Consider the following 23,391-nt stretch of genomic DNA (forward strand, 5'->3'; position numbering starts at 1 on the left):
GAGTTATGGAGTGGGTAGATCAGGCTGGTGAGTTTTCTTTGCAGAGATGAATCTCAGGAAGTATTTGATGATGCTGTTGACAGAGCGCTCGTCCATAAGTGCACAACAGGAAGATAAACTGATGGATCACAGGTGTGTCAGCCAGAGATCCAACAGCAGGAGGTCCTGCCACTGTCACATCTCAGACACACACACACATGCTACAAATTGAAGTCAGCTAATTGTACCTTAACTACACAGGAAGAAGAAAGCACGACTGATGTCTTTCTTCTTCCTTTTTATCTGCCCATGTGGAGCTAATTGAAGTACCCTGTAATAGAAGTAGCAAAATAATTGTAATTGTAGTATATTACTGACTTAGTAAGCTGTTAAATTACTGCATTCTCCAAAAAAGTAATAATAGTAACATACTAGACCCAGCATCGTTTTTTTAAATTATTATTATTATTTAATTGAATGAGCTTAGTATGAGTAAATAAACCCTTTACATGTATTCTTGGGAGGTCTTCTAAACTTAGCACTTAGTTTCATAGCCTGGCCCTGTGATATAGTGTAAAGTGTTTTGTGGATCATCTTTTGTGAGTTGTGCTGCTGCGATAACAGTAATCATGATTTAACAATGACTAATGACGAGTTTAGAGAACTGGGTCAAGTAGTAGGTCAACTTTTTCATTTTCTAAAAAGTATTGTCACAAAAACAGAAGGTCGAAACGATGCTTTGCTATGTTTGTATGCAGTTGTTGTTATTATTGTTATTATCCATAAAGCGGGTTCTTTAGCTCAGTTTGTGTGTGGACACGTAATCAAAGTGAGACTGCACTCAGCTGCCACTCGTACCACACTTTTGAAAATAACAGCTGATGAAACAAGCTGTGGTTTTGTGTTTTTGTGCAATGGGCAGTGAGTTAAAGTGAGTCACATCCTGTTTTCTTTCTATAGTCTAACTTTAAACTAGATTATGTAATTCTGTAAAAACCATATAGACACTGAGGAAGAACTACATATTTCATATCCTTTTTTAGATAATCATGACGTTAGCAGTTTCCTCTTTTTTCTGGAAACAAAGTGGCACTATAAAGTTTTAGACGACATCGCGGAGACGCTTGAACAAGCGCACTGTTTGGACTCAAAGAGACGACCAAAATAATGAAGCTCCTGCTGCTCATCCTCACGCTGATGACAGGTAAGACTACTGATTAGTAATATTACACATTCATTATTATAATAATTTCATGTATATGATGACCAGAAATTGTTGCCATTTACAGTCATGATAAAAACAAAGTAAGCTTTAAATTTTAGATTCTGTAAATCCTAAGGGTTAACATGTCACAACATAATGAAAGGTCTTAATATTAGGTATAAACAGCCTTAGATGAACAACGACACATGATTTATTACATGACGTCATTTCAGAGAAGACATCAGCAGTGATCTTAGAGAAGCAACTGCTGCTGCCCATCAATTTGTGAAGGGTTTGTAAGACTATTTCAAGTCATACAATTTGAAGTCCATCATTCAAAATTTAGAGTGATTATTCATGAGTGGAAAACACCCAAGAGAGCTGCCAATCTTCTCAGAGGTGAATATCCCAACACCTTTATACCAAGGTCATCTGCAAAAACTGGACATTAATTTAAATGTTTTCTTCTTCATTTGTTGATTCATTTTTTCAAACATTTCTCTGACTTGGAGGTTTAGAAGTCTTATAATCAGAAAAATGAGCAAATTGGAAAAAAGTTGAACTGTGCTGTGAGAGTAGTGGTGCCACTCTTAACGACCTTGAGCATCTACATGAAATGAAAGCCTTCCTGATAGACCAAAAATACGAAAAGATCAGACTAATGATTGAATCAGGTTCTTCCATCAGGGCAGAGGTTTGGTCTCTAATATGTACAGGGGGGGTGGGGGACTCCGGGCCTCAAGGGCCGCTGTCCTGTAGGTTTTACATATCACCTTGGTTTAACACACCTGAATCAAATGATTGGTCCATCACCAGACCTCTGGAGAACTTCAAGACATGTTAAGGAGGTATTTTTTGCCATTTAAATCAGCTGTGTTGGATCAATGACACAACTAAAACCTGCAGGACACCGGCCCTTAAGGCCTGGAGTTCGCCCACCTCTGATGTAGAGACCGTCCCATCTTCTATTGTTTTGAGAGAAGAGGTTTTGACCAATTTTCAAAAAGCAAAAATCACAAACCTGTTGGAAAAGTTCAACATGCAGTTTACTCATAGTGACGACTGTGTAGCAACATCATCTCTCTCAAATCAGAAATACTAAAAATATTCAAAACAACTTTTTGTCTTTGATCTGCAGGTCGTGGTGCCGATGGTGATGATGAAGATGAAGTGGAGGCATGCAAACAAGGATGGGTTCAATTCATCTGCAAATATCCTGGAGCAAATAAAAAATATGACCACGTCAATGTAGTTATTCCCAATAGAAAAAGCTTACGAAGCTCTCTGAAGGATGTTTGGGACGATAAAGGCAGATTTTCTCTGTACCATGATACAAAACATAAAACTCTGATGGTGGGCATCAGAGATCTTAAACAAGCAGACTTTGGGAAGTACAGATTTGATCAAGGCTCAAACAGATCTCCTGTCATAAAGAAATTGAAATCTGGTAAGAAATGTGATTATTATTGTTGTTGTTGATGTTATTAGTACAACACAAGAAATTAATAACTAAAATCAGATTTCCTCACCTGTATTTTGGTATTATATAGTTTGTTTCTATCACACAACATAAATCATAGTTTGGAAATGTAAAGATTTATTACAGATTACAGGTTAAACGCATGTTTACATTACTTTGTTTGTTTTTTAATCTCAGAAGTTACTTTACATGTCAGACTTTTGAAAGGAAATTTCACAGTTTGCTCGTGTCTTCATCTGTTTCACACCTTTGTCAGCACACGAGGAAGTTAAAAATGTTAAAGTAGTGTGCGACAAAGTACAAGTTACATGTTGTGATATAATGAATGACATTCAAATACTTTATCGTCCTGCTTTGGGGGGTTTTGTCTTTATTTTTATACAGAAAACTGCCAGCAGCCATTTACTCAAACTGTGACCAGAGCAGCTAACATCAAGTGTGATTATCCAGATGATGATTTCAAGTCCGGGGTCCAGTTTTTCTGCAGAGGGGAGAATTTCACCTGTAACGATATTTTGTCAACAAAAGGTCAGAGGTTAAACGGGAAATTCAGACTCACAAACACCAACAGAGGCTTCAACGTGTCCATCAGTGGTGTTTCCTCACAGGACGCTGGTGTCTACTGGTGTGGAGTGGAATCAAAGAATGGAAGCTACAGAGTTTCACTCAAACAAATAAAACTGGAGGTTGAAGGTGAGAAAAATAATCTAGTATGTGTGTTTCTATTTATGTGCTCCACATGTTTTCATGTCTTGCTCATGTATTAAAATGCGCATCAGTCATAGTAGAAACTCCTACAGTACGAGGTAGAGGGTTGGTTTTTTTTGGGTTTTTTTTGCATAATCTGGTCAAAGGGTTTGACTAGTTTCTAATTATTTGCAGGGAATGATTTAGTCTTTTATTTACATTTTTAACATTTATTTGTTTCATTTCTTTGCCTTCTCTTTTTGACAGCACATCTCTTTTTACACACACACACACACACACACACACACACACACACACACACACACACACACACACACACACACACACACACACACACACAGTGTGTGCAATGAGTGCATTGGTTCTCTTTTGTTGACGTTCTTGACAATCTAACAGTTTTGTGTACAAATGTTGAAGAAAGAGGAACATATAGTATATTTGATAGAAGAATACAAATTAAATGTTATTTAGAATCTTTAAACAAAGAGTGAAACAGGACATTTCAGACACACAACCTTTGTTTTCGGACTATTCTTTGCTATTGAAAGCTCATTATAAATGGCCAAATGTGAACAAATAATCCATGTGAGACAAAAATTCGTGCTTCAAAATCCTCTACTTTTTTCTAATGTTTGATCTATAAGTAATGAGAGTAACTCAGAGATGATATCCCTATTATGGTCATCTAATACATTTGAAATAAATACAGGCAGTAAAAAAATGGTACAATCATTTCATTGTATTTTATATATTATGTCTCATGAAAAAAGAAACTAAACTTGGCAGCGATGTTTCCAAATAATGAACTTTTTTTAAATTCACTAAATATTGTTAATTTATCTGTAATAATGGCAGCTTGTTAATTTACTATTGTTTCAATGCACAACTTACATACTTTTGTGTACCCAGACCCCTCCACTACATCCTCCACTACATCACTGAATCCTTCATCTCCAGCCACCAATTCTACAACCCAGACACCTCCTGTGACAGGTCCCTGTGAGAAAGTGCTCTTATTGATAGATTAAAAGAGTCTGTCAGCATATTTATGTGAATTCTATTAAACTGACAGTTCTAGCAGACATGTCTGTGTTTACAGCTCTATTGTGATATTTCTTTCTGATTTTTGTCTTACAGCTGGTTCTCCTTTAACTGTGGTCATCACTGCGGCTGTCCTCGTTGCTCTCCTGCTACTTGTGGTTATTGCGGTTTTCACCTACAAATGTAGGTAAAATATAAATTTAAAATGCCCATTCTAACATAGTCATGTATAAAGTATCTAAAATATATTTACTTTTCAGTAGTCAGACACATTTAGCGGTTCATATATTAGTCAATTAAATTAAAAGAAACAAATGTAAGTCTGTCAGTTTGGACAGTTTTTTGTTAGGTAAAGAAAAATGTTTTTCACTTCTTTATGCTTTCTTATTTTTCTCTGTCAGGTTTTTCATGGTCAAAACACAGAAAGAATGGAGAGGCACAGAACAAAGAAGTATGTATACATGTCTGTGTGTGTGTGCGCGCGCATATATATATATATATATATATCTATCTTAGGGGTGCAACGATACACAAAATTCACGGTTCGGTTCGGTTCAATACTTTGGTGTCACGGTTCGATATTTTTTCGATACAAAAAAGGTTCATGCCTTTTTAATTTGTCATTTATTAAAATTAGAAATATATATTTTAATATAATATATTTTAGTACAGTTTTTAAATTTAATGTTGCTAAAACAACAAAATAATAATGATTAAAAAAAATCTATCTGATCGAGAAATCACTCATCTTTGGAAAAGAGAGTTTATTACAGAGAAATGTCTCTTTCCAAAATAAAATCTATACTATACGCTTCTCCTGGGCTATATTCTCAGCAGCATATTAAACAAAGTTTAGTTTGTAGCCTGCGTGCTTGTTGTTTTTTTCTGCTTCCACTTGTCTTTGCACTAGAATTAGGGTTGCCAACTCCTTGAAAAATAAATAAGGGACACCTCGTGGCCAGGGCCGGGCAACCCAGTTGTCTTCACCCTTCCCAGTGTGGTAGCTCTTGTTTTTGTGTGTGAAAATATTTTTTAACCATTTGACTTGAACTTGATTTAAGCAGATGCATATTCTTTGTGATATGACCATATGGGAAACAAATGATCATTTAGCCATTTATTTTTAGCTCGAAATGACAACATTAACACAGTAAAACAGGTCTCTTTCTTAAACAGAAGCCTGTCATGCTTAGCTTTTGAGAATATAAGTAAATCTTTCTTTAAAAGAACTCTGTCCTGCTTAACTTAAAATTATATAAATTAATAGAAAGCAATAGAACGAAAAATATTCTTGTAACTGTGCACATATAGTGCATTTAGTACAATTGGCTTCAGTTGAGGTATTATTTCAGCTTTTCTAATGCTAAGCAGCTGCTCCTGTTTGTAAACCCGCTTGTTCCCATGATTACACATCTTAACTCATCATCATTATTCATCTATGTATTACTTTTACGTATTAGTCGTCTATTTGTTGTAATCATCTATCCTTGCAGTTGTTTATTACACAAAATAAATTATATTATCACACTTCTGGCCACATAGCGCTGATATTCACTGCACATGCCCATATTAACCCCAATGTTTACATACCATATCTGCTTCTGCCGTGGCCTGGTGGACAAAAAATTGGTTAAGGGTTCCCCGAGCTTTCACGCCTCTCATGTTCTTCATGTGCCCACCATTAGAAGCATGCCTATGGAAAAAGTGCGCCGGCACACAGTGAAGTGCGCTTTATAGGTGTTATCGTGCACTTTTCCAGCCAGGTGTTTTCCTTTTCCCATTCCTCCCTGTACTTTTGCAGCCTTTTTTTTTCTTTCTCTGAGGGGAACAAACATTGCTGCTCTAATGCTGGGCTTACACTGTGCGATTTTTGGCCCATTTTGAGACGATTTTTGAGTTGTGCGACCGATTTGGTGATCGGCCCGATTTTGGCCTTCATCGTGCATCGTGTAGTATACGTGGGGTAACGAGAAGCGATTAACAACTCGAGCAGCTCCCGATCATCAATCGCTCGTGAGGGTGTCACCACAGCCGCTCACACTGCTCACGTGCAAACACGTAAACGTCGGTGAAAAAGACGGAGCAGCACGGCTGTGCAGCGTGTGATCTGGACACAAGCGATGGAGGCACAACTTGTAGAACTTTGGAAAGCTCATCCGAGCCTTTTCGATGTGGCATCACAAAATTATCACGACCACAACAACCGTGAAAATAGTTGGATTTACTCTGCTGCTCAATCACAGCTGCCTGATCATGTTTTTCATTAGCAATTTAGCAAAGTTGATGGTGGTAGTGTGTCTGTGTGAGTGAAAGACAGAGAGAGAGAGCGCGACAGATTTTCTGTTATAACCTTCATGTTATGGAGGCACAGTGTGAGCACTCAGGTCGCATCAGAGCATCGGGCGGTATAGTGTGAGACCTGCATCGTGACCTACCAACTTCTAACCCCTGCGAGTCAATCGTGCAGTTTGAGCAGGAGCTGAATAACGTGACTGAAAAAATCGCACAGTGTCTGCCCAGCTTTAGGTGTACTGTCGTCCGAGACTTGCACCGCAGTGTCAGTGTTTGTTTCCCTGTTGGCCATGCTTCTTGTTGTGGTCATCTGTTGTCTTCCGGTATTTTCTCCGCAAGCGACCTTTCCTCGACCAATGAGATGAGCGGTAATCTGAATTGTCATACTCGAATTGTCATAAGTGTGCTGTCAGCTCATTGGTCACAAAGCAGGAGAGGGGCTGGGAATTATGTTTTCCAACAAACCGTTAATTCCATTAACATTTATAGACTACTTTTGATTCTCACTGTATTACGGGACAAAGTGCGTCCCTTATTAGCTCAATACGGGACGTGTACTTTTGTTTCTAAATACGGGATGATTCCGTTTTTAAGGGACGGTTGGCAACCCTAACTAGAATGATGTCGGTGTAAATGTGCAGTCATATTCGTTGTGTTCCCACTAGTGCTGTCAGCTTTAATCTCGTTGAAATGACGTTAACGCCATAACGCGGCAAATCTCCGTTAACAAGTTACCGCGGATCGCCCCGTGCGTGGGGCTAGACGGCGTCAACACGCTAATGAGCAAACGGCGCTAATGCAGTAGTTCCCACCCATGTAATTGAGCATTGCATGGCACATCCGACATACTGTTTTACTTTTGTCCATGACGTGCTTACCTTCAGGGTCATACTTCACATGAAAACCAAGATAGTTCCAAACGCCACATTTAAATGAGGATGGGGGAAGTTCAATTTCGGGTAGCGTTGGGGCAGTTGCCATGTTGCAACAAGCTTAGCTTCTGTCTCTAGCTTGCACTGCGCTCAGTGGATCTGCGCTCGAGAGTGTAGCCTAGGCGGAGTAGTGGAACGCAGATCCACTGAGCGCTCAACACAGACAGCATCGTCAGAAGAAAAGTTGATAAAATAAATAAATAATTTTGTATTGTTCGATACATATGCGTACCGAACCGAAAGCACTGTATCGATATATCGATACGAGTATTGTTGCACCCTTAATATATATATATATGTATATATATATATATATATATTTATTACAATATTATTACATATATTGTAATAATATTGTAATATATATATTACAATATTATTACAATAAATATATATATATTACTTTATTATTACATATATTGTTTTCCCGTGTAAAAACTGTTTTTCAGTAAAATTTCATAACCAGTCTAAATCAGGTTTACACATACGGCATTTAACAGAACAGTGTGTGCACTTTAGTGAAAACCTGTTTGCAAGAAACTCAAATATAAAATCAAGTTTACATACATGTTGTTGTCTCTGGCTGCTGCTGGTTATGTTTTTTGTTTTTTTTGCCTGTCCCGTTTGGCTCTTTTGCATCAGAATTGTTGTCTAAAGGCAAAGAAAGATGCCCAACGGATTTACTTTACCAAATTGACCATCCCAGCCTTGCCGTAATGGTCCATTTGATTCACCTTTTATTGTTTATTTTATTTTCACTTACTGAATACGGGACAGACTTGACTGGGGGAAAGAAGGGGAGAAAGAAAGAGGGAAAGAGAAACAGCTGAGAAGAGGGACGGGGGAGAAGGGCAAAAGACAAAAACCAACAGAACGGGCAGAGAAAAAAAAAGCATATATCAATCACCTGGATCACCTGCTGAGAAAGAAAAAAGAAAACAAGCAGAAGAGAACAAGAGTAATAGAATAAACAACATCACAATGATATATGGGAATATGACAGTAAATACTAAATATTAAACGTTATTGTGCAGCACATAAGATCAACAGAACACAGTGTGCTTTGAGGTAGGAGCCAAAAAGGGTGTAGTTTGTGGGTGTGATCACCCGTGTGTACACCTGTGAGCATGGACGCGTTTGTTTTTTGTTTTTTAAAAGGTTCCTTCATGTAATAATCTGCTAGAGGGTGTGGGGGGGCCACAGCCCCGTCCTCCAGGGCATGAAGCAGGTATGGAGGAGATCAAAACTCCAGACATCCAGAGGCCCCCAGAACACAAGAGACCAAGGAAGACCAACAGAGGGGCAGCCGCGCCACTGTCCCAGAAAGAGCTGAGGAGAGTCCCAGATGAGGGCTCACTCAGCAGCCGCGGAGCAGAAGCCAGGGGGAGTTGCAGTGACGCGCCCGTGAGCTCCGCCGGCAGCCAGCTGCGCCTGAGTGACCGAGCCCCAGGCCGAGAGGCCGGGGGCACCCCACCTCCGAAGTGGCCCGAGCGAGCCCCAGGCTCCAGGCCCCGATAAGCAGTCGCCAAGGAGTGAGCCGGTGTGTACCTGGACGCCCATCCCCGGACACAAAGAACCACCAACGCACCGACGTCTGAGGGAGTCCGCCACTGGCAGGGGAAGTGGTGGTAGGGGGAGATAGACCTCCAAACCTTGGAGGGCCTGAGATGTCCCCAGAGAGGTGGCGCCTGACACCCAACCTGACATATAGACACAGACATACAGGCACACACAGACACAAACATCCATTCCCACCCTCATGCTCTCATATGCACTTACTCCACACTCAACCAACGTGGAGACAGACATAAAGAGACGCTGTACACACGATCACACTCCCCAAGCGTACTCTATGAACCGGGTCTAGGTACCCTTGCCCCTGGAGGGGGGAACTGCACCCAGACCCAGGTGGTGTTACCCTTTTCCCTGCGGTGGGGGGAGGCAGACCGCCCCGACTCTGCAGCAGCAGGAAGGCCCCACACTCCAGACCGCAGTCGGACGGCCAACTCCTCCTCCTAGCCCCCCCGCTCCAGCAGGTCGCAGAGAATGGGGTGCTGGTTATGTTTACAGTGATGCCGGTTTCAACTGCAGTGCTCCTGAAAGCCCCTGAGCTGGATTTGCACCTGGGCAGTAATTAGCAGGTTTTAGTGATAGAGAGCAATTCCATTTTTTAAGGTCTTTAGTACATGTAATGCTTACTATTAAGATTGGATATAAACCTTTTTTGTGTTTGTCATTTTTTAGGATAATATCCAAGAGGCAATACACGAGTCTTCCCAGAAGTCCGTCACAAGACCTGCAATGAAAACAGTTTATGCCACTACCAACTTCCCCACAAACCCAGCTTTCTTCATGCATGAATCCAAAGTCAAGGTTTAAAACATCTCTGGTGAGGCTGACTCTGATACAGATTGTAGTCAGTGGAAACCAGGCCAGCATGATACGAAGTCTACAGCAAATCATCCATCCAGAGTTTCAATTGACAATTTCTTTTTTTTTCTTTTTTTTCTTTTTTTTTTCTTATTGGGGGGGGTGTGTAGAGGAAGAACATTATATATATATATATATATATATATATATATATATATATATATATATATATATATATATATATATATATATATATATATATATATATATATATATTTTTTTTTTATTATTATTATTTTTTTTTTTCAATTGACAATTTCTACTCCCTGTCGTTGCAATGCCACTGCGGCACTGAGAAGGGTTAAGTCCTGACTGCTCCTCTATTTACTGCTTGCTTTCTAGCTATTAAAATTTGATGATCTGGGAAATTTCAAACCTTTTCTTGATGCATCCAAAATCTATAAGAACTTTTCAGCTGTACAGATCTAGAGCAGTGACCTGGGTGGGAATGAATGTGATTATTTTGCCAGATCCTATGTTATTTACGTTTATATTTTTTTCCTTTATTTCACTTTTGTAATCCTTCTCTTCTCTATTTGTTTATATGTATGAAGGAAATATTCTTAATAAAAAAGCCATTGTTTAAAATGATGATCTGAAAAATGTAAGATGTAAAAAATATGCAAAAAAACATTAAAAGAATAGAAAAAAAAATCAGAAAGATGGCAGAATACTTGTTCACAGCACTATATTAAAAAAATGCAAGCCTATTATAGGCCAGAAAAGGGAAGACATGGTGTGTTTGCCACCCACAGTTACCTGGACAAGCAAGGACAGAGCAGGCATCTGCCCCCCACTGTTGATCCAAACCAGCAAATCTACTGAAAGATATTAGGCTACGTTCAAACTGCAGGTCTTAATGCTCAATTCCGATTTTTTGATCAAATCCGATTTTTTTGTCTGCTTGTTCACACTACAAATAAAATGCGACAGCAAACGTGCTCTAGTGTGAACGCTCAAAGCGGCCGCATGCGCAAAAGAAGACGTCACACACAACGCGCTCTGGTTAGACCCAGAGCAAACAATATTGTTTGACTGATGGCCTTAATATAAAGACTTCGGACTTTACGTTTCCCAATTTTTACTTTAAGTTATTTTGTTATTTACATAATAATGTAAATAACCTAATAATGATCCTTATTCCTGTTTTAGAGGAGCGCTGCTTCAAAGGATAGCTGCAGATTTCTGTCAGAATCTGCAGATTATACAGTACAAAGAAAATGTTCACGTTGTCTTCCCAACAGTTTCACTGACATCTACACTGGATGGCCAGGAAGCGTTCGCGGTGTCTTCTCCGGGGCTGATAATTAGCGTCTGTCTTGTGTCAGTGACGTAAAAGACGGATTTAATGCGACATGACCGTCAAACAGCAGTCGCTTCCTAAAACATCGGATATGTATCGTGATGCGCTTTCGCCTGCAGTGTGAACGTAGCCTTAGTGTCATGGTTGGCTGTGTGGCAGGCAGGCAGGAAAAAAGGACCCAAACTTGACACTGAGAGAGACATGAAGAATATGACACAAAACAGAGAAGACAGTGACTTAAACTGAAGGCCAGAACACCAAATAAAGTAAAGAGAACAAAACTAAGAATAACCCTTAATACCAAATCAAACCAGCACAACTCAAAAACCCAAACAAATCATATATTTAGAAAAACAGAAAAAGCTGGGTCACAATGACCCAGAACCGTGACAATTAGAGCTGCACCAGGAACCTTTTTATGCTATTTTTAAAATTATTATTCATTTGTTACTTCCCAAATGTGCACTTTTACTTGCCTGTTCGCAGCTTTTTTTTTTTTTTTTTACCTTTGTTTCTGTTTTTTGTGCATGGTCGCCATGACGTCAGGTTCAGTCGATGCTACTTTCAGCTGCTCCTTTGTTACAAAGGGTTTCCAAAGTAGGTTGCCATTTTTTTTTATCCCCATCCTGACACAACCCCCATGGGATGTGTTTCCTCCCAGGATGAAACCATTCATGTTTTTAAGCAATTCTTCTTCATCATCATATTAATGATTGTACCTTTTTATTTTGTTCTTTTCTTTCTCAGTTACAGTTTGTATTGTAGTTGATTTGGAAAATTTAAAAAAGCTTCTGATGATGCTATTAAAAAAGTTTTGCATTTGCATCTCGTGTGGTCTTCTCGGTTTATTACAAACTGTATGTGTTTAAAGACTAAAAAACAATATTTAGTGCTTGCACCAATGCATCTGAATACATCAAGACTTAACATACAATACAACATATTTACAGAGGATGGTGCTGTCAGACTGAAATCTATAAACAACAATTTTAGTTTAATTGTTGTTTAAGATTTATAAATACAGTAGGACACCATGACCCTGCTTGTCCTGAAAAACACATTTCTTGTAATAAAAACTCTCTCCACGTCTGCTGTCGTCCCTGGTTTTTAGTTCTTTGGAGCTTTGCATTCTTGCTTATTATTAGATGTTTTCTCTTTGTTTACTTTGGGCTTTATTTTCTTATTTATTTAATTAAATTCATGTTTCATGTTTTCCAATGTCATTAATGGTTATTTGTTAAAACTTCTTCTCATTCTGCGTTTGGCTTCTTACCCTGTCTCACTGTCTGAACGTGCCCACCTGTGTCTCCTTCCCCCAGCTGCTGTAAAACCTGTGACGCTTAATCAGACTGCATCAGCCTTATCAAATATGCCAACCCTGCACTTAATTTTATAAACAATGAACGTATAGTATAGTTATGATGGAATGGTGCAAGGACCCATACAGAAGTCTGCTGGTTTTGGCGTAGCACCTGCCAGAGCAGAGGAGTTGGACAGAACCTGGTGTGAGGGCTCTGCGATGATTTTGCCTGCCTGTTTCCTGACTGGATTTGAATTGAGGGCAAGTCTGCTTCAATAATTTCTTTCTATAGAGCTCACTGTCCTGTTTTATGGCTGATCCAAATTATGCAGTGATGGACGAGCAGACTGGATTATTGCAGTATATTTTACTAGGACACTGTGGATCCCAGAAACCTGAAGGTTTCCACAGCAGACAGTGCTGTTAAGTAACTTCATGGGGGACAACGGCTCCTCCTGTCATCTCTCTTCGAGTTCTGAGCATAATCATCTCTAACTGCACCACAAGGCCAGCTGTTCAACCCACGACTGTATGCAAACTCATTGCTAATGAGTCAGATAACTGTCATGTCACAGCTGCAAACTGAACTGCAGTCGTTTGTGTAGAGGGAGAAGAGCAGACGAGAGGTCACACCCCTGAAAGGGGAAGTGCTGATTAACACCAGCCACACGTGCTGCTTCCTGTCTGTTAGAATAATGTGCGTTGTCTTCATGTCTTCACATTTTTAACTTTTTTGTGATCTCGCTCTAGCTGTGTGTGTCTTTGCCTGCCACACACAGCGTATCATGACATAAAACTACAGCATTCATGCAGTTTGTCTTTCATGCAGTCTGGTCAACAGTAGCAGGTGAGGAGTAATCAGGAGTTCGTGGAGAGTGTTAGGTTGAGGCAGAAACACGGCGAGGAAGAGGAAGATGGGGGCAGGGTTACTTTTAGTTTGCCCAAAATATAAACTGAGGAAACACGGCTGTGCACACAACCACATCACCCCAGACATGAAAAGAAGAACTCAGAGTTTCAATTTCTTAAAGATGACTTCAGCATTCAGGACCAACAACATGAAAAGCAGTTTCCTGCTCATTATGTTCCTGCTGACAGGTAAAAACTATAACTATGGCTTTATTACTGATATTAGAGACAGAGAGATCTGTTACTGCATCTTAAGCAAGTAGCTTGAATCAGTACATCCTGTGGGCTGGTATAGCTACAGCTCTCTTTGAATATCTTGAACATGAGCTTAACAGACTCACTGCTCCACTTTTTTAACCACGGCACATTTTTCAACTTAACAAACATAAGCTATAACCAGATAATGCGTTTTTTTTTCTGCACTTCGTTGCACTGCAGGAGTGAAAGTATGAAGCTCCTGGAGGTCTGAGTTATGACAAAAACTGATTGGTCCAGCTAATGAAACATATACAGTAAAAGTAATAGCCTCATCACAATTATACAAAAAGATAAAATAAGTCCAAATACAGTTAGGAAACTTCATATTTATTCTTTTTTTTTAATTGATATATGATAATCTAACATAATATGTGATTACTTAATCTTAATGATCTACTAATGCAGACAGACTTTGATTTAAGGAGCTTGGAAAGAAAAGCATCCGGACTTCTTTAAGTTTCTTGAAGAATTCAAGAAACTTAGAACTGAAGCTTCTTACGTTCTAAGAGCAATTAGTGGAAAGTCCCAGATTTTAAGCCCTATAGGAGTGCCCCAAAGAGGGTCCTGGACTTCCTATTCAGAACCCTGGATGACTGAGAACTTCATAGATAGATAGACTGTGATGTTTACAGAATCAGAATCAGAATCAGAATACTTTATTGATCCCTGGGGGAAATTATTTTTGTTACAGTGCTCCATTTTAAACCAACATTAAGACAAGACAGACAATACGCTAACTAAGAATAGTACAATATATACATATATATACATACATACATACATAAGTCACTTATAAATAAATATTTGGAAAAGAAACATGTGTAGTTGTAGCAGCAAACAGTGTGTTAAGTGGATGCATTGTACAGGGAGATGGCCACAGGCAGGAATGATTTCCTGTGTCGTTCAGTGGTGCTTTTCGGTAATCTCAGTCTCTCACTGAACGAGCTCCTGTGACTGACCAACATGTCATGGAGTGGGTGGGAGGTGTTATCCAACATTGTCTTTATCTTGGACAGCATCCGCCTCTCCGACACCACCTTGAGGGAGTCCAGCTCCATCCCCACAACATTGCTGGCCTTACGGATCAGTTTATTAAGTCTGTTGGCATCTGCGACCCTCAGCCTGCTCCCCCAGCATGCAACAGCATAGAGGATCGCACTGGCCACAACAGACTCATAGAAAATCCTCAGCATTTTCTGGCAGATGTTGAAGGACCTCAGTCGCCTCAAAAAATAGAGACGACTCTGGCCCTTCCTGTAAAGTGCTGTGGTGTTTTTAGCCCAGTCCAGTTTATTGTCAATGTGTACTCCAAGGTATTTATAGTCCTCCACAATGTCAACACTGACCCCCTGGATTGAAACAGGGGTCAAGTGTTTCCTGGTCTTCCTGAAGTCCACGATCAGTTCCTTGGTCTTTGCCACGTTGAGCTGCAGATGATTCTGCTCACACCACGTGACAAAGGAGTCGACCACAGCCCGGTACTCTGTCTCATCATCCCTGCTGATGCATCCAACCACCGCAGAGTCATCAGAAAACTTCTGAAGATGGCAGGTCTCTGTGCAGTGGCTGAAGTCTGTGGTGTAGAGGGTGAAGAGGAAGGGGGAGAGGACAGTCCCCTGTGGTGCCCCTGTGTTGCTGATCACCTTGTCAGACACACACTGTGGGAGACGTACATATTGTGGTCTTCCTGTCAGGTAATCAACAATCCAGGACACCAGAGAAGCATCCACCTGCATCGCTGCTAACTTATCACCCAGGAGGGTCGGCCTGATGGTGTTGAAAGCACTGGAAAAGTCAAAAAACATGACCCTCACAGTGCTCGCCGGCTGGTCCAGATGGGTGTAGACACGATTGAGCAGGTAGATGATGGCGTCCTCTGTTCCGAGACGAGGCTGATAAGCGAACTGAAGGGGATCCAGATGTGGTCTTACTATGGGTCGCAGCTGGTCCAGGATGAGCCTTTCCAGGGTCTTCATGATGTGGGAGGTCAGTGCCACGGGCCTGTAATCCTGGGGGCCACTGGGACGAGGCGTCTTTGGTACAGGGACGAGGCATGATGTCTTCCACATCACCGGGACCCTCTGCAGACTCAGACTCAGCATAAACAGTTTATGAAAGACTCCACACAGCTGGGGGGCACAGGCCTTGAGGACAAGGGGACTCACTCCGTCTGGTCCAGCAGACTTGCCTGAGTGAAGTCTCCTCATTTGCATCTCAACCTGGTATTGAGTGAAGGTGATGGGTGGGGGAGGGGTGTCAGGAATCTCACAGGAGGCAACATGTGACGAACGTATCTTTAGAGTTTTGAATGAATCTCTGGGTTTTTTTTAAGTGACTGAATTGAAGTGAATGCTTGTCCTCAGGCTGTGAGATATCAAAATCGAATAAATGCCCATCGGTTGAATTCACCTGCAACAAACCAAATGCTCAAGAAAATCAACAAAGAAAGCAAACCATCCTGAGAGTGGTCTTCAGGGAACTTAAAATTGAGGATTCTTGGAACTGTAAAAACTCTGGTAAGAATTCCTTTTTTAAAAACAAAAACCACTCATGTGATATCTAAGTTTTTGCTACTTTAATAGCACATATTTTTTAAAGCAGCATTTAACAAACTGATAGACATCAAATTTTAGATCAGCTTAGTTTTATTATTATGCCTTTTTGTCTTCTAGTCTAAAAGCCTAAGCCTGACAAGTCATCATTTCTCATCAGCTAAATTAAGAAATTATCATTTTCAAAAAGTTGCAGTTTTTTTTAAAAAAGAGAGGCAGATTAAGAGGAGATTAATTTAGGTTAATGTATTTCATTTGGAATGCTTAATCTACCGTTTTTTCCTCCTTTGTAGTGAAAATTAAATGCCCGAAGCAATTTAATCAAATTGCGTACAGAACAACTAAAACCACGATCAAATGTGATTATGAAGGAGACAACAAACCATTTTTTTTCTGCAAAGAGAATAACTCTGTCTGTGAGAACATGGTAGAATATCCTCGACAGTCAAACAGCAGATTCACTTTCACAAAGACAAACAGAAACTTCAGCCTGTCCATCAGTAACGTGTGCTCACAGGATAAAGGTGTCTACTGGTGTGGAGTGAAATTAGAAACGGTCGTGCTCCAGAAAATACAACTGGATGTGGAACGTGAGTAACTCTCGTAATGTCTTCCAGTTGTTGCAGTTTCCGTTTTATTTAAAGGCGTGCCTAAATACAGTGTTTTCAAGTACTTGCTCTTTTCTGTTTTCTACAGATATTACTAATTTCACAAGATCACCAGCTGCTGGTCAGAACTTCACATACTGGTGTAAATGCAAAGAGAAGGCCTCACCTTCAAAATCAATCTGTAAGGGAGAAGATCCATCTATATGTCAAACTCTAGTAACGACCAATGAGCCTGATAAGAACAAGAAGTTTTACATAAATGATAAAGACAAGACAAATATTACTGTTACAATAAGAAATGTAACAGCAGATGACAGCGGGACATACTGGTGTCGAGCGAAAAACGACAACCAACAAATCTGCAACAGACTGATCCTGACTGTAGGTGAGTCACGCTGTTTTATTCTGTGGGTGTTATCTGACATGTTCACAATGTACAGGATATTACAGAGCAGTAATAATTCACATAAACTTTTTCTATAATAACAACATACGTTTGTCCTGTTAAATTTCAGCCAATAAAAAGTCTTCGAAAGTGAAGACTTCTGATATCTGATAATAAAAACTCAATAAACCCTTTAATTTTATGTAAAGAAGCAAACCAGGAAAACGTTACATGAGAGGAAGTGGTTTGATACAGAAAGAGCTTTAAGACAGTAATGTGGGCGTGTTCAGCTGATAACCTTTTGTGTCATTAAGGACTGAGATTGTACAACTAAAATGATTTAACATTAACTTTAAAATAACTACACAGAATCTTAAATCTGTGTGCTTCCACAACTTTCAGTCTGCTCTGATTGCAGACCTGTGAGACCTGCAGTGAGTCCTGTATATGCTGCGAAAGAATCAGTTTAACTGGCTCTGTATGGTTTCATCAGCCACTTTTAGAAGTCAGTCCCATTACTCTAAAACAGACTACCAAGCATACAGAGTACCTACAGCAATGCTGCTGCATTTGTTTTCATTTCCTGCTCCTCCCTTTGAGTTGTGGTGTGTGATGTCTGAAAATTATCAACCAAAGCTAAAAATCTGCGGTTCCAGCTTCGAGATCAGGGCTTAAAGGAAAGATAGACATTTACACAAGTGTGAAGAATCATTATCAACGGTTCTAAGTGTCCCAATGAGCTATGAAAGCGTGATGTCAAGCTATGAACATTAGCAGGATCCTAAATTCAAATAAATGCAGCATTAATCGGGTTTTTTCATGCAGTTAATTTCTGCTGCATTAATTGTGTGTTTTTGTCTCTGTGACAATAAACCATAGGTAAAAGTTGGATCAGGTCAATTTTAATAACTACTGACACAAATTTGGGATTAGAATGTATTATTAAGGTCCTTGTTTTAACAGAAGGATCAAAAAAGAAGAAAATAAACCTTTAAACCGACACATTTTGTCTTATTTATCAAATTAATTAAAATAAAAATCAATAAAAATTTCAAACATTTTCATAAGTAGAACTTCCTTGACCTTCATTTTTCTTTCAGGATCACCAACAACATCCACGTCTACCATTTCATCAACTACAGCGACGACTACAGCGACGACTACAGCTGCAGCTGCAGCTGCTGGGACACGTGGTGAGAGAGGACTTTTAGTTTGTTTTAGTTTTTACTTTTTCATTTAAGTAAAATTCACTTTAAATTCCTCAGCATAGAAATGTGTGCGTCGCAAACGTTTTCTTTTTAACTGATGCTGAATATGTTTCTGTTTTATTTGTGAGGCGTCTCTGAGGCCATCATTTCTGTGATCGTCTGTGTGGCTGTGCTGCTTTTTGTGATACTGATGATCCTAATCTATAAACGTAAGTTACTGTTTGTTTGCACAACATTACTAGATATGCTAATTTGTACCCACAAACCACATTCATGTACTTCCTTATCTCACACTGTCTAAAAACACAGCAGCAAAAGTATCCTGACATTACTTCATTAAAGCTGATAATCTTTGTAAATGTCCACTTAAATCCAAAACATAAACTGCTCGTTTATGTTTTGCTGTCTTTGTTTTCTGTTTAACAGGATTTTCACGTTCAAAAAACACAGGAAATGGTGCAGCAGCATGCCGTACCAAAGAGGTTTGTGTGGAAATGTTGCTTTTTTTTACTGTGCAACACTTCTGCAGCAAACAGGATCAAAACCTCGTTTTCTTCCCAGTGTGTTCATCCGAAGTTCACCGTGCACAGGATCTCTTTTCTTTATCTGGCTTCACTTTCCCAGAATAGGTGTCAGCATGTTCACATGAAGGAGGCGCTGTTGGCAGCATGTCACTGATCAGGAACAGTTTTAACCTCGTTCTTTCATCTGCAATCACAGCTCATGGTCATTAGTTTTTAGTTTACTGTCTTACCTTAGACATAACCAACTCAGCATAGCCAGTGTTGGGAAGGTTACTTTTAAAATGTATTCCACTACAGATTACAGAATACATGTCCCGAAATCTACAGTGGGATGCAAAAGTTTGGCCAACCTTGTTAATAGTCATTGTTTTCCTGTATAAATCGATGGTTGTTACAATAACAAATGTCAGTTAAATATATCATATAGGAGACACACAACGTGATATTTGAGCAGTGAAATGAAGTTTATGGATTTAAAGAAAGCAAAGACTTCACCATAAACAGACATGTAAATGTTATTTCCACACACAACAGTTGTGTAGTCAGAGTTCTCTCACATGACCAAAAATAATGATCATATTACTTCAGTAAAGAAATCAAATACACTGCTTAAAAAAATAATAATTTCTCATTCTTCCCATGAAGGACTGTACCTATGAGGAGATACAGGAGCGCCTCCAGCTGCCAGACTCAGAAAATGCAACAAACACAATTTATGCCACCGTCAGCTCTCCAAACCCTGTGCCCTCAACACATTATGCTACCATTAACTTTCAAAACTCCGATAAAGCTGCTGCTGAGACAGTCAGACTCGGCTACTCTGCCTGTGAATATTCTACTGTGAAGTTTCCCAAATGTCGAACTGACTCGAGTGACACCCAACTGTACCCGCCGACTGAGGAGCCGCTCTACTCAACGGTCAACAAGCTAAGAAAATGAGATCATTTATTTAAAGAATATAACAGATTTATGAATAAAAATAATGTATTTAGTGTTTGAGTCACAGTGATTTTGTGATGGTGTTTTGGTGCTGATCTGTTCTGAGATCTTAGATTTTATTTCCCTGTGAAGATAATTATTAAAGCCTATCAGGAAGATACGGACCTGCCTCTTTCACAGGAGGAGAAGCCAACAAAGAGGTCAAGTGCTTTTGTACCACACTGTGGTACGATACACAACATCCACACTTAGAGCCACTGACTTTAACCACAAGGAATGTGAAAGTATCCTAAGCATCTGGATTGAATAATAATATATCAAAAGAATTAGCTGTTATTTATAACTTAACTCTCTACAGCACAGCATTGCTGCTGGGCAACAACATGCCCAGTACATGTGAAATGAACTGAGCCAACCAATCAGAGTGTTGGAAAAAGTATCAAATTTCAGTCCTATAAGATGTTCGAGTCACTGTCGAGCAGTATTAGGACGGTGGGGCATCCTGTTCTGACACATGGTCACAGGACCAGATGATGTGTGAAGCTGCCATTGTAAGTGTAATTAAAATGACAAACTGTAAATAAAAGAGTACATGTGAGTGTAAGAAGATATAGAGGGGTTTTTTCAGGTTTCATGCTGTGTTTTCATTTTGAATGTTAAAAAAAATGTTTTTTCCTTCTTTCCATTGCCCTTGTGTGATAAAGGGAACTTTTTAAGGGAGCCATATGTAATACACACACACACACACACACACACACACACACACACACACACACACACACACACACACAGATATATATATATATGCATGTATGTATATACCACTCCTATGTTCTTTGTCCCACTTCAGTCTAAGATCGTCTGTAACCATGTAACCAAAACTATGAATTGTAATTTTAAATGGTTTAAAAGTATATAGAATAGCATATGTAGGCAAGTATATTTCTCCTTTTGTTATCAAGAAGCAAAGACAGAAAGGGGAAAAAAAGAACAAACAGGGCAGGGTTTGGTGGTTGAATCATCCGTCCCCACCAATGCCAAAACCAAATCTACGCCCTTGGACTATAAAAGTCAAAGTGAATTGAATCAAGAGTAAAGATGAGGATTCCTGTGTGCACAGAAACAAAAAAGTGATGTGTCTGAAGTGCAATGTGCACCTCTGTTTTACAGCACAGAACTCTCTCTTCAACACTTTCTATTGTTTTTATTGCTTTCAGTTGTGTTATGATCTATGAGTTATGTTTATATATATACTGTTGTTGCACAATGTTTCCTCTAAGCAATGAAAAATATCTTGAAGAGGTTGTCTGGAATACATTTTTTGTATCAGTCAGTAAATGATGTTAAATCATTTCCAGCATGTACCACGAAAATGTGTGCAGTAGTAGTTAAACAGTTTGCTTGACTTCAATATTTTCATGCTTAAATATATCCACGGTGCTGTGTGTATCGGACATATTGTTTACATCAGTGTTTTTGCTTTGTAAGAGATAATTTACCCCTGCTGTACATAGAAACCGCCTGGAAGCTGTCCGTCTGTCTACAGTGCAGTTTTATGAGTTATAATGTGACCAGTTTTAATCGGGGGGATAATTTATCATGTTTATTCAACAACTGTTTGTCAGTTTTATATTTGTCATACATTTCATTAAGAAAACACGAACTGCACGAGTATTCTGTCTGTGATATTAGAATCAATTTGTCAGTTTGTTACTATTCTCCTTTTAATCAGGTTTTTAATGAGCAGCGGATACAGTAGATGGCAGCATTGAGCTCTTGGTTGCCTCAGAAAACACAACCTAAAAATCTGTGGCAAAACAGAAAAACAAGCAATTCCATAAAGCAGGTTTTAGAGATCCCAGCAATGAAATCAACATTAGAGTCTAACAGGAGGTCAAAGGGGAGACAAGACTATATACACTTCAAAAAAAAAAAGAGATCGCTTGGAAGAACTGAACATTGTTTATTGAGACAAAATAATTAATGTATTTGGTGATTTGACTTATTTCAGACACAACAGAATGCAGAAGGGCAAAACTACTGGTTCATAACTAAACAAGGCAGAGGACACCAAGAGGGGGAAACACTGAGTAGCGAAAGACCGCGTGGGGCCTGAAAACGATGTGCAGGGAGTTCGCTGTTCCCTACAGCTCTAGTGACCCTCGAGCTCCCGGCTAGCTATCAAGGAGCACTTCAGAGCACTTTTGCAAATATGTGATATCTTGATAAACCGAGAAGATATTTGAAGTTTACACAGCTGCATTCTTGCCTGAAAATATCTTAAAAGTTTATTTTGTGACACAAAAAGAGTAATAAGAGTAATATTAAAACTTAGTAGCTGCTGCCATAAAAAATCAGAGTAGAAACTTATATTTTTTACTGTAACAACCACAAACATGTTTAATGAATCACATTTCATAACTTTAAATGCAAATATAAATGGTCAATTTTAAAATCATATGCACAAGTTTTGCAAACCACAAAGTTATTTGCAGCCATTTACCTTTTACCCTTTTTTTATAACCATTTCAAACTATTTACATAACAATCAGCTGTTCTACATTCAATAAGATGCCACACAAATTATTTGTGCCACTCCAAAAATTTATGTCCACTAAAGGAGAACATCACAGCCTGATACCTGCAGATCTATCATTCCTGTTTCTACCTGGAGACAGCAGTCGCCTCATTGTTCGGACACACAACACAAAACTATCCACAACACTACACACTAACTACACAAGACAACACATGAACTACACTGACTACTTTATTCTTCCTCAGCCAAGCAGCAGCACTCATGCGATTGTTTTGCCCTCTTAGCTCCAGGTGTTGTGCCAAAAAGAGATCCCTGTCAGAAAGTGATTGCCATCCGGAGCGCGCACAGCTGCTTAAAGCTGTAGCGCCCAGATTACTTACAGCTACATCTGATATAAGGTGCCGTAAACTGATCACAATAGTAACGCGACCGCATTTTCTTGTTAGTAACGGTAACGGCGTTGTAATGATAGGAATAGTAATTAGTTAGATTACTCATTACTGAAAAAAGTAACGGCGTTATTCCCAACACGTATGCTGTGTGTGTTTTCTCAATGCTAGTTCAGAGTCTGTTCCTAGTTTTTGGTTATGCTTTCTGATTTTTTTAGTGTTGAAATACCTACAGCAGTAAAGTTGCCTCTCTCAGTTTTCCCCTCTTGTGTTTGGGTCCTATCCTGCCTGCTGAACATGAAAAGATGTGATGCAACACAGGTTTTAAACAGCTGTGAAAATCACTGAATTCTGTTTTTAAAAGCATATTTACAACACAAATATTTCAGAGTCATTCTAGTATAGACTGTA

The 23,391-nt window shown here is 39.3% G+C and overlaps 2 protein-coding genes across 4 annotated transcripts; both read left to right on the forward strand.

Annotated features, from left to right (window-relative positions):
- The first annotated feature begins 931 nt into the window (after positions 1-931).
- Positions 932-10,121, forward strand: LOC309707615 (lachesin-like). 3 transcript variants are annotated; one of them, XM_082535032.1, is made up of 7 exons: positions 932-1,183; positions 2,322-2,630; positions 3,048-3,356; positions 4,281-4,370; positions 4,509-4,595; positions 4,814-4,863; positions 9,881-10,121. In XM_082535032.1, exons 1-7 carry the CDS (start codon positions 1,147-1,149, stop codon positions 10,013-10,015), a joined length of 1,017 nt encoding a protein of 338 aa, XP_082391158.1. In that variant the 5' UTR covers positions 932-1,146; the 3' UTR covers positions 10,016-10,121. The 3 variants fall into 3 exon arrangements, with proteins under 3 accessions (XP_082391158.1, XP_082391159.1, XP_082391160.1); XM_082535033.1 differs by having other exon boundaries at positions 4,281-4,364; XM_082535034.1 differs by having other exon boundaries at positions 4,509-4,599; positions 9,881-9,990.
- Positions 10,122-13,639: 3,518 nt separating this feature from the next.
- Positions 13,640-21,726, forward strand: LOC309705957 (uncharacterized protein). The gene is made up of 8 exons (XM_082532044.1): positions 13,640-13,767; positions 16,200-16,352; positions 16,682-16,978; positions 17,085-17,381; positions 18,482-18,574; positions 18,718-18,798; positions 19,016-19,071; positions 19,759-21,726. The coding sequence occupies exons 1-8, from the start codon at positions 13,665-13,667 to the stop codon at positions 20,050-20,052; spliced, it is 1,374 nt and encodes a 457-aa protein (XP_082388170.1). The 5' UTR covers positions 13,640-13,664; the 3' UTR covers positions 20,053-21,726.
- The last annotated feature ends 1,665 nt before the right edge of the window (positions 21,727-23,391 follow it).

Source organism: Aulonocara stuartgranti, assembly GCF_965226115.1.
Source record: "Aulonocara stuartgranti genome assembly, chromosome: 5".
Taxonomy (NCBI): Eukaryota; Metazoa; Chordata; class Actinopteri; order Cichliformes; family Cichlidae; genus Aulonocara; species Aulonocara stuartgranti.

Excerpts from the sequence above, each read along its gene's own strand:
- LOC309707615 (XM_082535032.1), top strand. The coding sequence starts at position 1,147 with ATGAAGCTCCTGCTGCTCATCCTCACGCTGATGACAG. Across the intron at positions 4,371-4,508 it reads ACCTCCTGTGACAGGTCCCT|CTGGTTCTCCTTTAACTGTG; the intron begins GTGAGAAAGTGC and ends TTTGTCTTACAG. Across the intron at positions 4,596-4,813 it reads TGCGGTTTTCACCTACAAAT|GTTTTTCATGGTCAAAACAC; the intron begins GTAGGTAAAATA and ends TTTCTCTGTCAG.
- LOC309705957 (XM_082532044.1), top strand. The coding sequence starts at position 13,665 with ATGAAAAGAAGAACTCAGAGTTTCAATTTCTTAAAGATGACTTCAGCA. Across the intron at positions 16,353-16,681 it reads TTGGAACTGTAAAAACTCTG|TGAAAATTAAATGCCCGAAG; the intron begins GTAAGAATTCCT and ends CCTCCTTTGTAG. Across the intron at positions 19,072-19,758 it reads CAGCATGCCGTACCAAAGAG|GACTGTACCTATGAGGAGAT; the intron begins GTTTGTGTGGAA and ends CTTCCCATGAAG.